Here is a 13,214-nt window from a genome sequence, read left to right as displayed (position 1 = left end):
CCTGTTCACTCTACCATTTCCCAGATTCTGAAAATGTTTGAAATTGGTTAGATACATTAGCGACCTTTTTAGTGTGTTTTTGCTTGTATTTCCCCTGACTTTTGCTCCTGTTCATATTATACAAATACTTCACGTAAAATGACTCACTTGTCTTTTTAAAGGACGCGAGAACTCTTGGAACTGGGTATTGATAATGAAGATTCAGAACATGAAAATGATGATGACACCAATCAAAGTTAGTGCACAGAAAATCTGCTAATCTACTTCAAGAAATGGCTGCCTCAGTAGTTCCCCTTCAAGCTTTTTAACTTCATTATTTTCTGTCTGGGTGGGAATTTCTCTTTTCTTCTCTATGTCTCATTTCTTACATTTTCTGTCCATTTTTGCTTACACATTCTTGCGTTATACATTTCAAAACTAAGGATGTATTAAAGAAATGTTATAAACTTTCCAACAATATTTTTTCTTCTATCTTTTCTTGTATTTGTCTTAGTATTATGTTTACCTTTACTCTTAATATACTTAACTACATTTAATAAAATCTTAGCAAAACCTTTGTTAATATTGATGCAACATAGATTTAGTCAAGAAAATGAGAATTACCAGTTACAGCTCCCACATATCAGAACACTAGCAATTAATACAATTGAAAGAGAAAATATCCCAACTCCAGACTTTTCTCCAAAAGTTTTAATATCACACTTTGGGGTCTAGTGGAGTTTATTTGTGGGTTTCAGTTATTTCAAATGGGGCTAAATAATGCATTCTCCAGTTTCTTATTATCAACCAGTACTTTTATTTAGCCCATGGAAAGACAATTGGCCTAATTGCTATTTTTTGAGAACCCAGCCATAGCTCACTGCCATTTATATGCAAACAAGGCACTGCCAAAGTTTTATTCCATTAAGGAGATTTGGTGCTAGTGTGCTGACTTACTATTGAGATATGTAAATTGCTCAGACATTACTCTGCTTAGCAAATGCTCAGATTTCAGTTCCTGATCATCCCTTCTGTTTGGATTTGTCAGTGAGTTGGGTCCTGAGTATACTCATGAATCTAACTGTATTTGGGTGGTGGGTATCTCAAAAGATAAAGAGGAGGATATGGGAAACCTCTGTCCAATACAAAATGGCACAATATTGTTAAATGCTGATTTTTATTTTGCATTTTTTATTGTAACATACACATAACGTAAAATTTGCACATAACATAAAACTTACATTGTAGCAATATTAAACTGTTATATTTACTTTAAAAAATACCGAAATTTTGGACTATTAACTTGTTTTTGTGTGGCATTAAAATTTTATAAAAGAGGTAGTAGGAATTTTGGATTGAGCAGATTAAAGCTCTGTTACCCTAATCCAGTAATTAAATAATTTTCCTAAAAAACAAAACATTTTATCTTTTTATGTTTAGGTGCTACTTTGAATGATAAGGATGATGACTCTCTTCCTGCAGAAACTGGCCAAAACCATCCATTTTTCCGACGTTCAGACTCCATGACATTCCTTGGGTGTATACCCCCGAATCCATTTGAAGTGCCTCTGGCTGAAGCCATCCCCTTGGCTGATCAGCCACATCTGTTGCAGGTGAATTAAACAAGTTAGTCTTAAGGTTTCTTTCTAATTGAGTTTATTTTCTGTAAAGTATTCAATGTAACTAGATTATTTCTGTTAAAATTCCAGCCTAATGCTAGAAAGGAGGATCTTTTTGGCCGTCCAAGTCAGGGTCTTTATTCTTCATCTGCCAGTAGTGGGAAATGTTTAATGGAGGTTACAGTGGATAGAAACTGCCTAGAGGTAAGACAGTAAAAGTTTTTTGCAATATAACATTTATTAAGGACAACTTGTCCCAGCATATAGATTTTTAAGAAATGCATTAATTCAGAATATTATATTTTCTGAAATGAAGTGTCAGAAATTCCTGCCTTGTAGTATAATGTAGGAAGAATTCCAACACTGTCATTAACTTGCTGTCAGATCACTTCATCCATAAAATACCAGCCTCCTTATGTGCTTTGTCTGTTTCACAGAGCTGACTGCTATATGTGGCTGAAAATTTGAATTTTTCATGTATAATAAAAATATATAGATGAGCATCTGTAATTTTGGTTGCAACTTTTACTTGCTGAACTAATTTTAATCAAGAGTGTAGATAAATAAGATAGCATTAATAATGATACCTAATATTTGTTGACTAATTCTGTTTCCTGGGCATTGGTCTCCGTCTTTATAACTGTGTTTGGTAGAATGCATTATCACCCTGATTTTTTGGGTAAGACATTGAGTCTTGAAGAGAGTAAGTAAATTTCATGTGGGAATGTCTGTGTCACACAACTAGTTAAGTGGTAGATCTAGTTTTCAGATGTAGATCCGATTTGGGAGCCTAAAAATTATAGTCTTCTGTTTGTCCACTGAAAAAGTAGTAAAACATTAAAAAGGAGGTTTAGAAGACATGTAGTTGAATAGAATATTTTTTATTATCTCAGTGATAAAAAGAATGCAGTACTGAAAATATTAAAAATATATAAGACTTAAGTACCACCAATATTATAAAGATTTCTTTAAAAGTTCTCTGAAGTTCCAAGGCAAGAAGTGAATTTATTTATTTATTTAATTTTATTTTTTGAGACAGAGTCTCGCTCTGTCACCCAGGCTGGGGTGCAGTGGCACAATCTCAGCTCACTGCAACCTCTTCCTCCTGGGTTCAAGTGATTCTCCTGCCTCAGTCTCCCAAGTAGCTGGGATTACAAGTGCCTGCCACCACGCATGGGTAATTATTTTGTATTTTTAGTAGAGACAGGGTTTCACTATGTTGGCCAGGCTGGCTTCCAAGTCCTGACCTCAAGTGATCCAGCCACTTCAGCCTCCCAGAGTGCTAGGATTACAGGCATGAGCCACCGCGCTCAGGCCAAGAAGTGAATTTAAGGGGGAGGTGGGGGAAGGCTGGTTGTGGTGGCTTATGCCTGTAATCCCAGTGCTTTGGGAGGCTGAGGTGGGTGGATCACTTAAGGTCAGGAGTTTAAGACCATACTGGCCAACATAGCCAAACCCCATCTCTACCAAAATTACAAAAAATAGCTGGGTGTGGTGGCGGGCGCCTGTAATCCCAGCTACTCAGGAGGCTGAGGCAGGAGAATCACTTGAACCCAGGAGATGGAGGTTGCAGTGAGCCAAGACCACACCACTACACTCCAGCCTGGGCAACAGAGCAAGACTCAGTCTAAAAAAAAAAAAATAGTTACCTGAGGTTGGTTTGGTAAATGCATTGGAATTGGTGGTCAGCCAGGGCTATCAGACAAAAGGACCACTGAAGCTCCAGAAAGGGAAAAAAACTTGCATATGATTCCTGTATTACTAAGTTGAGGACAAAATCTAATTAGTTTTTTTCCTTTCATTTGTAACTTTTAAATGTAAATATTCATAGGTTCTTCCAACAAAAATGTCTTATGCTGCCAATCTGAAAAATGTAATGAACATGCAAAACCGGCAAAAAAAAGAAGGGGAAGAACAGCCCGTGCTGCCAGAAGAAGCTGAGAGTTCAAAACCAGGGCCATCTGCTCATGATCTTGCTGCACAATTAAAAAGTAGCTTACTAGCAGAAATAGGACTTACTGAAAGTGAAGGGCCACCTCTCACATCTTTCAGGTATTTGCTAAGACCCTTTGTTTTTATTGTTCAGTACAGTGTTAAAAATATATATCCATGTCTAGTTACCATTTATAGACTTGCTATTAGCAGCTCAGCTAAGGGGAAACTGAATAACTAGAAAGAGTAGAACTTTCTAGATTTGTGATTCACACTTATCTGTGCTCCTTTTCCAAGTTTGTAATTCTCTTGCAAGAGGTAGGTTCTTTGTTTATCTAATAAAAATTTGTTAGTATATACTGTGGCTCGGTATGATTTGTTGACCCTGTTTTTTGGTTACATGGCATAATAATTTTTTTGCTTAGATTGGAGTTAAAAAGCTAGTTTGAAAATAAGATACACTGTATATACATTGTCTAATAACCATGTAAGACAGGGGAGAATTGTGGACTTGGGTGGCCCAAGCTTCCTAGAAGCAATATGGATTGAATTGAGATGGTTAGAATGTGCAGAAACAGACTGGAGAGAATTAGAGGTAGGGAGGCCAGTTAAAAAGCTGTTCGTTATTAATAGTTTCAGTTAGTTGGGGGAAAGATGGTGAGGCAGAATGTTGGCTTTAGAAAGGACATCATGGAAAGGAAAAGAAACTTAAGATGGACTTGATCACTTTGAAGGAAGAGGAGGAAGAAAAATTAAAATCTGCTGTAAGTCAGGGCATTAGGGAAAGAGATGGTACTACTGGAAAAAAATCAGGAGAGCTGTCATTGTGGTGAAGAAGCCATATTAAGTTTTAACCATGCTGAGTTTGAATTGAGCATCGTTGACGTGGACATATTTATTTAACAAATGGAAATTCTGATTCATGTTGAAAGTTTGAACTAGAGGTGGATCTGGGAGTCACCTAAATGGAGATGGACATTGGACTTTAAGGAGAGGAGGTAAAATGAAAGATGAAGATAAGACATAGCCCAGGGATTTATCCATATGTAGAATACAGAAGGAATAAGGGAGGAAAAATAATAAGTTCTGTCGGGAACAAGTAGCTATGGTAAAGTACTCTGTTAGGACACAGTTTGAAGAAGTTAAGACCTCAGAATATTTTTTAAAAAAAGTAAGTTACTACCATTGAACAAAAACCAGTCAGTCTTTGAAATTGGCTAAATTATTTTCTCCCCCCGCCCCTTCCCTTAAACTTCTTACAGGCCACAGTGTAGCTTTATGGGAATGGTTATTTCCCATGATATGCTGCTAGGACGTTGGCGCCTTTCTTTAGAACTGTTCGGCAGGGTATTCATGGAAGATGTTGGAGCAGAACCTGGATCAGTATGTATTTTGTGCACTTTAAATTCCATTCTGCCTGATAAGCCCGTATTTCAGGGAATAATCTGTCATGCATTTTTTTTTTTTTTTAAGATCCTAACTGAATTGGGTGGTTTTGAGGTAAAAGAATCAAAATTCCGTAGAGAAATGGAAAAACTGAGAAACCAGCAGTCAAGAGATTTATCACTAGAGGTAAAGGTATTTAGATTTTCTTATACTATACTTGTAGTATGCTATTTATATAAATTTTAAAACATGCAAAATAACAATAGCTTTGCTTAGGGGTATGTACTTAAAAATTTAAAGAAAATAAAATGTTAACTACCAAATTTATTTTTTCTTTTTCTTTTTGTATGTGTGTGTGTGTGTGTGGTTTCTTTTTATTTTTTTCTTATTGTAACCACCAAATTTAGAATAGTGGTTTTCTCTGGCAGTTTGGTTCCCTAGCATCCTCTATGAATTTTTTTGTTTTAGTTTTTAAGTATCATTATGCATGCATTGATTTAAACATTTTTTGATGTATTTAATTCCATTGAGATTATTATTCATATTGATGCTCAGATTGTGTCTTCTTTGGCTAGTGGGAGTCTTGAGTCAATTTTGATTCCTGAATCCTTTTGACATGGCCCCAGTAATTTTTGATAAACTTTCTTACTTTCTGGTATGTTTCTTCTTGGGCATTTCCTGTCACAGACCTTAAATCAGCCATTTCTTAAAGTAGCCTTGATTCCTTTTAGTAGGAAATTGTGTTATGAGATTACAGTCTGTGCTCTAAGGTTGCATATTGCTACTGGGTTGCTCATGGTTTCTAGGCCTTTTTAATTGATAACAGTTTGGCAATGCATTTTATTTTGTTCTTCTTTTTAAAAAAATCAAATAATGAATTAATATTGATATTCCCAATTCAGATTCAAGATTTAGGACCACAAGGTTGTTTTTGTTATGTTTGCTTCTTAGATTTCTCTTTTTTTTTTTTTTTTTTGTGACGGAGTCTTGCTTTGTCACCCTGGCCAGAGCATAGTGGCATGATCTTGGCTCACTGCAACCTCCGCCTCCCAGGTTCAGGCGACTCTCCTGCTTCAGCCTCCCGAGTAGCTGGGATTACAGGTGTCTGCCACCATGCCTGGCTAATTTTTGTATTTTTAATAGAGACAGGGTTTCACCGTGTTGGCCAGGCTGGTCTCAAACTCCTGACCTCAAGTGATTCACCTGCCTTGGCCTCCCAAAGTGCTGGGATTACAGGTGTGAGCCACCACACCTGGCCTTGCTTCTTAGATCTTAAGTCTTTATCTCCTTTCTTTCCAACTGAATAGCCAACTTCCCAACAACATTAATCAAATTACTCATTTGTTTTAATGCCACAACATACACAGTAGCAGTCTTAGAATTACATCACTGGAATCTGAGGTGGAAGGATGGCTTGAGTCCAGGAATTCGAGGACAGCCTGGGCAACATAGTGTGAGAGAGTCTGTCTCTTACAAAGAATTATAACATCAACACTACCACCAACAAAATGATTATTCAAAATAATTGAAGATTTATTTGCGGATGTTTGTCCTTAGGTCATATGCAGTTAGAGATACACAGTTAAATTAGGTTTGTTTTAAAGTCACTTGAAGTAATTCTTCTTTGTAGGTTTTGCTACCAGCTCTATATAATTAGGGCCTTTTGTTTCATTTTGCTTTCAGATTTTAGAGATTCCTTTTTCTTCTTTTGGTTTTATTTTGTAATCAATGTAAAATATCTACAGTGTGGCAGAGTGAACTCTACAAAAGAATGCATATAAGTCCATTCTTGTCTCTTTTACCATTTTTTTCAAGTTTATTTCCTTCCCTCTCTTTTAAAACATATAAGCATATGTATGTATGTATTAATTACATACCTCCTCCCACCTCCCCAAACATACTATACATTTTATTCCATCTTGCTTTTCTCACTTAATAGTATATCCCAGAGAAAATATGAGATGTTCTACCTCCCTTTTATAGCTGCTTAATGTACTGCACTTTAATGGTTGTTATCAGTTTTTGCAGCTAATCCCTTACAGACTAGGTATTTGGGCTTGTTTCCAGTCTTTTGCTATTACAGATAGTGTGATGAATGACCTCATGTTTTTTTTTTTTGCTAGTGTGTCCCTGAGATAGATTCTTAGACATGGAATTGCTGGGCCAAAGACCATGTGCATATAATTTTGCTAGACATTGACAAATACTTCTGCATAGCAGTTGCATTTTCACCATCAATGTGAGAATGCCTGATTCCTGTCTTGCCAGCAGTTGTTAAATTTCTAGATTTTTGCTAACCTAATAGGTAAGAAATAGCACCTCATTATAGTTTTAATTTGAATTTATCTTATTTTGAGAAAAGTTAAACATTATTTCATATATTTAGGTTATATTTAACTCAGTTGATATGCCCATTTTTTTCTAAGTTGGCTTTCTCTCAGATTTCAGAGGCTTTTTATGGAGCTGTAGGTGATAGACACACTCATTAATGAATATGTATCTTTGTGAGAAAAGGTGCAAACAATTTTTCCAGTTCGGTTAATTCCCCTCCAGCCTCCCGCTCACTTAGCTTGTCATCAAGGAATTCATCTATTTTTTTTTCTAGTTTTTTTTTTTTTTTTTTAACGTCTCTGATCATTTGGTATTCTGGTGTATCCCAAAATTGAACAAGATTATTGTTTTCCAATAGACCTTTGAAAGAAAGTGTTAGAATTGAATTAAATTCTGTTGTCCTGATTTAATTTGCAAGACATTCTTGTGTGCTTTAAAGTATTGTATTTCGTAATGGATAAGCTTCTGAGAACTCCAATTACTTTGTAGTTTTTTAAACTCTCAAGGAAAGGCTAAAACTAGATTTTCAGATTGTACATAGAAAAATTCAAGATACTTTCCAACATTTAATTTATTACTTTTTGACTTCTTGATGTGTTTTAATAGGTTGATCGGGATCGAGATCTTCTCATTCAGCAGACTATGAGGCAGCTTAACAATCACTTTGGTCGAAGATGTGCTACCACACCAATGGCTGTACACAGAGTAAAAGTCACATTTAAGGATGAGCCAGGAGAGGGCAGTGGTGTAGCACGAAGTTTTTATACAGCCATTGCACAAGCATTTTTGTCAAATGAAAAATTGCCAAATCTAGAGTGTATCCAAAATGCCAACAAAGGCACCCACACAAGTAAGTACTCTACAAATAACAAGCATCATAAAAATTCTTTCCTTGTTCCTCAAACCAACACTGGTAACATGGTTTATATATGTGTGAGTGCATAAATTTGCATTTTTACATAATGTTATTCTAGATTGATTTAATCTTGTTTAAACTATTCTAATTGACAACAGTTTGCTATTTTACGGACACATTTATTTTGATAAATGTTTGTGATTGTACTAGTTTTTCATCTCGATTGTTCCATGTTGCGGGTGGGTAAGAGGTTGTAAAATACATAGTGATATAAAAATTCACCGAGCAAATTGCAGCATTTCCTCTACTTCAATATTTAACCCACAGGGATATTTGAGAAGAAAATGCTATTTTAAGAGCAGTGCTGTTCACATTACGATTTCCAAACTTGCTGCTGGTCGCCAGTGAGATAAGGACTTCACAATCAAATGCAAATCAACTATGTCACTAAGCTCACTGTTTAGCAAGACTTAAAAAGAAAAAATCCTGGTGCAAGCTTATTACCTCACTGAGGATCAGCACTTTGGGGTTAGGACTCTTAGCTAAGTTTTAAGATTACAAGGATCAAATTTTAAAATTTGTGAAAATTACAAAAGCCTTAGGAGATTCACATCAAGTAGGAGCAGAAGATTATCAGACTTGTAGGTGGATGGAGACTGACTGAGCTGTAGAAAGGACTGAGGGTGAAAAAATGGGTGAGAGTTCCTCAGCTTTTCATCAGTTTCACCATTTCACTTTCTATAATGTTGAAAAGAAATTAGGAGATGTGAATGAGGAAACTCGAGGGAAATCTTAACATTTCAGAACTTATCTTTTTTGTACACTTATAGGAAACCATACTCTGGCTTGGGCTTAGGAATTTAAAAATAGTAATAGGTAATATTCTGGTGGCCTTTAATGCTTTCATGCCAAAAACTAAGAACAGAGGATATTTAAATGGGTCTAGTCCTGTAAGAAATTTCAGCATTATTTATAGTGACACTATCATAACCTTACTTGCTGTATATTATTTCACAGCTTTGACATGACAAGGGAGAAAATTGATTAACAAATATTGAGTGAACATCTATTTCGTGCCAGGTATATTCTACACAATCACCTCCAACCCTGAAAACCCACAGGGAGAGAAAGGCGTTAACAACACAGGTGCTAGGGAAGGATAATCTTTAGCTGTCATGTTTTCTTACGTTTGTCTCATTTCTTTGCATTGACTTTGAAATTTAAGGTAGTTGAATTTGCATTCATCTAAATACAGTATATTTCTTATTTTCTTCTAGGTTTAATGCAGAGATTAAGGAACCGAGGAGAGAGAGATCGGGAAAGGGAGAGAGAAAGGGAAATGAGAAGGAGTAGTGGTTTGCGAGCAGGTTCTCGGAGGGACCGGGATAGGTAAATTTTGTATCTTTGATTCGATACCACCTTTTTGGATGAATTAGAGATAGGCCTGTAAATGAAAGAATCTTAATTATGGATTATTTTTTAGAAAAGTAAAGTTTTAATTTTGAACATTATGTATAGTAACTAAGAATAGTCTGTCAAAAAAATACAATAACTAAGAATAGTCTATTAACTAATAAAAAGTTCTGCTTTAAAAACCCAGAGGCAGTTGAAATTATATTTTTTATCTGACTCAAGTTCCTGTTTGAATTTTTTTACCCATATCATTCTCTCCTAAGTTTATCTTAAAAAGTCTTAATTTTTCAGGCCACGTGCGTGGCTCACGTCTGTAATCCCAGCACTTTGGGAGGCTGAGGTGGGTGGATCATCTGAGGTCAGGAGTTCAAGACCAGCCTGACCAACATGGTGAAACTCTGTTTCTCCTAAAAACACAAAATTAGCCAGGTGTGGTGGCGCATGCCTGTAATCCCAGCTACTTGGGAGGCTGAGGCAGAAGAATCCTTTGAGCCTGTAAGGCAGAGGTTGCAGTGAGCCGAGATCGTGCCATTGCATTGCATTCCAGCCTGGGAAACAAGAGCAAAACTCTGTCTGGCAAAAAAAAAAAAAAAAAAAAAAAAAAAAAATTTTTGGCAGATTGTGATATTTAGAATCTTTGAAGTTTTCTCTTGTTAGGATGGATTGCATTTTACTTTTGACTAAAATTTCCAGAATTGTGTGTGGACTCTTGATATCTGGTATGTTAAGGTCCTACTCCCTTACAATAAAATTTTTAAATTAAGTAACAAAATCTAGATAATCTTTATTTCCTAACCATCATCTGTTTTGGCACTCTACCACCTTGGTACCATAACTGAACAACCTATATGCTCTGGTTTTCTAACTTTTTTACTAGTTGTGCTAATATTTTTACTTGTTAGTCAAAGGAAATGAAGTCATAATAGTTTTCCTTCTCTTACAGAGACTTTAGAAGACAGCTTTCCATCGACACTAGGCCCTTTAGACCAGCCTCTGAAGGGAATCCCAGCGATGATCCTGATCCTTTGCCAGCACATCGGCAGGCACTTGGAGAGAGGCTTTATCCTCGTGTACAAGCAATGCAACCAGTGTGTACTGTGTACTTAGTTACCTCTTAACTGGCTGTGTTATTTTTTTGCTTTTGAATTAAAGATGGTGTTTTAAAAAAAATTGTCAGCTACTGGCAAAACCACATGATTGAGGACTCTTTTTAGCTCTGCAGTAAGAAGGAAGCTCAGGAGGGAATAAGGCAGTGTTTACTGAAGGGTAACTGTATAGCTTGAATTTATTTTTTCCTCCACCCATGTTATGTTGGGACACTGTCTCCATTCTACCTTCCTTGCATGCTAAAGAATTTGCTGTGCATTTTATTTATTGTATCTTCATTTGAACAAATTATTACTACTTTTGGAGCAGACTTTGTTAGCAAGCTGTAGTTGGAACACATTAATGCTGATTAGTATTGCAGGAAGAATTTTATTTTGAATGTTCTTTCAAGAGTTTTTCTTTATACGATATGAAACACACAAATTCGTTATGTTTTTTGTCTTTATGCATAACTGTATGTACACATTTTATAGTGAAAGAATAACAGAAAACTTATTTCTTCCAGCAAGTCCTCAGCCTTAAACATAGGTATCTTTTTCTCTACCCTACCCCCTTCTTTTTTTCTACCCTAAATAAAAGATATTTCTAGCTCTCTGATGAAGAAAAAAATATGGAAATTGAGTATGTATGTTTAACTCAGAGATATAAAAAAACCTAAAAAGAAAACTTGTCATACAAATATTATAAGTAGCCTTAACAAGATGTGGTAGTGCATGGACTGTTTATTCCCTGCCAAGTTTCTCTATAATTGATCTTCCAGTTTCATATAAGACCTTACTGGTTCTGAAATTTTGTATTTGTTACCCAAGTTTCTTCTTATTATTGTTTAAATAAAAGATTGTAGATGTAATTAGAAAGGAGGTTTTAGAGAGTAGTCAAGTAACATTTGTTCATCATTTACAGGCATTTGCAAGTAAAATCACTGGCATGTTGTTGGAATTATCCCCAGCTCAGCTGCTTCTCCTTCTAGCAAGTGAAGATTCTCTGAGAGCAAGAGTGGATGAGGCCATGGAACTCATTATTGCACATGGACGGTAATGTGTACAATTGGGAAGGCATTTCAGTTTAAACATCAGCTACTTATTTTCAGTATGTGGGTGCCATCATATCTTAAAATTTATGTCATAAAGTATGACTTTAAATGCATTTTTATTTATTTTTTAAATGTATTTTTAAATGATAGCTTAAATTCCATGAATGAGACAGCTTGGTTTCTTCTCATGTATTAGAAAGGTAGGGTTTTAATAGTTACCTAGGTTATTTAGAAATTAGTTGAAAGAAAGTACATCTCAAATTCACTTATCAGAATACCCTCCTGGCAAAGGCCATATTATACAATGTGTTCTTGCCATAACCATGAAATTTCTTTTAGGCTTCCTGATTTGTCTTAAAAATTCATGCAAGTTTTTCTTTCTATTCTGTAAAGTATGAATTTAATATAAAATCTAAAAAATATCTAACAGATTACATACCCCGTTTTCCAAGGTGACAAGTAAAAGTGACTTAGGAAGATAAGGCCGGGTGTGGTGGCTCTCGCCTGTAATCCCAGCACTTTGGGAGGCTGAGACGGGCAGATTACCTGAGGTCAGGAGTTCAAGACCAGCCTGGCCAACATGGTGAAACCCTATCTCTACTAAAAAAAAACTTAAAAATGGCTGGGCACGATGGCTCATGCCTGTGATCCCATCACTTTGGGAGGCCAAAGCGGGTGGATCACGAGGTCAGGAATTCAAGACCAGCCTGACCAACATGATGAAACCCCGTCTCTACGAAAAATAGAAAAATTAGCCAGGCGTGATGGTGGGCACCTGTAATCCCAGCTACTCGGGAGGCTGAGGCAAGAGAATAGCTTGAACCCAGGAGGGTGGAGCTTGCAGTGAGCCAAGACCATGCCATTGCACTCCAGCCTGGGCGACAGAGCGAGACTCCATCTCAAAAAATAAATAAGTAAATAAATAAATAAATAAATAAGCTGGGTGTGGTGGTGAGCACTTGTAATCCCAGCTACTTGGGAGGCTGAGGCAGGGAGAATTGCTTAAACCTGGGAGACAGAGGTTGCAGTGAGCTGAGATTGCGCCACTGCACTCCAGCCTATGTGATAGAATGAGACTGTCTCAAAAAAAAGAAAAAAAAAGGGAAGATAGGTCACATTTATGCTGTAGTTTCTATCCTGGGGCTAATCTGATAGATACCCAGTTTGAAGCTTTGAAGTGTTTATTATTTTAGATGAAAATTTGTATTTTTTTTCTTCCTAATCATGATTTTGAGTTAGGAATTTAGATTAGATACACTCCTAGAGATGTATAAGCTGGTAGGCTGGGCACTAGAGCTAAACAGCCACTTCCAGAGCCTTTTAATGGTCCAAGCCAAAGACTATTGAGAGAACTGTATTTTCTTGGCTGGTGCTCTTACTTTTCTTCTCTGGATTTTATGTACTGTTCGTTGATTCCTCTGCCCTGTCTCTGGAGCTACAGCACACTGGTATAGCTTAGTCCATTATAGAAAAATCAAGAACAATGTACATTTTTGGTGAAAAGATTTTTGTGAATATACATTAAGAGTTGCGTATTTAGTCACGTTTTCTGTTGAAT

General features: G+C 36.3%; 1 protein-coding gene across 7 annotated transcripts in view; it reads left to right on the top strand.

Moving 5' to 3' along the window:
- UBR5 (ubiquitin protein ligase E3 component n-recognin 5) overlaps positions 1-13,214 on the top strand; it is a 149,699-nt gene that overhangs the window by 122,902 nt on the left and 13,583 nt on the right. For 4 of the 7 annotated variants that reach the window (XM_055286944.2, XM_055286943.2, XM_055286946.2 and 1 more), the window contains exons 42-51: positions 162-235; positions 1,420-1,592; positions 1,689-1,802; positions 3,430-3,650; positions 4,793-4,913; positions 5,004-5,102; positions 7,854-8,097; positions 9,381-9,492; positions 10,460-10,604; positions 11,527-11,657. In XM_055286944.2, the coding sequence (XP_055142919.1) occupies positions 162-235; positions 1,420-1,592; positions 1,689-1,802; positions 3,430-3,650; positions 4,793-4,913; positions 5,004-5,102; positions 7,854-8,097; positions 9,381-9,492; positions 10,460-10,604; positions 11,527-11,657 (1,434 nt within the window). Of the gene's footprint in view, positions 1-161; positions 236-1,419; positions 1,593-1,688; positions 1,803-3,429; positions 3,651-4,792; positions 4,914-5,003; positions 5,109-7,853; positions 8,098-9,380; positions 9,493-10,459; positions 10,605-11,526; positions 11,658-13,214 lie in introns of all 7 variants that reach the window. The other 3 variants (XM_055286942.2, XM_055286941.2, XM_055286945.2) reach the window with 1 other exon arrangement.

The sequence above is a fragment of the Symphalangus syndactylus genome, chromosome 7, assembly GCF_028878055.3.
Source record: "Symphalangus syndactylus isolate Jambi chromosome 7, NHGRI_mSymSyn1-v2.1_pri, whole genome shotgun sequence".
NCBI classification, from domain to species: Eukaryota; Metazoa; Chordata; class Mammalia; order Primates; family Hylobatidae; genus Symphalangus; species Symphalangus syndactylus.
Note: the sequence above shows the minus strand (reverse complement) of the source record. Positions and strands in the feature narration are given on the sequence as shown.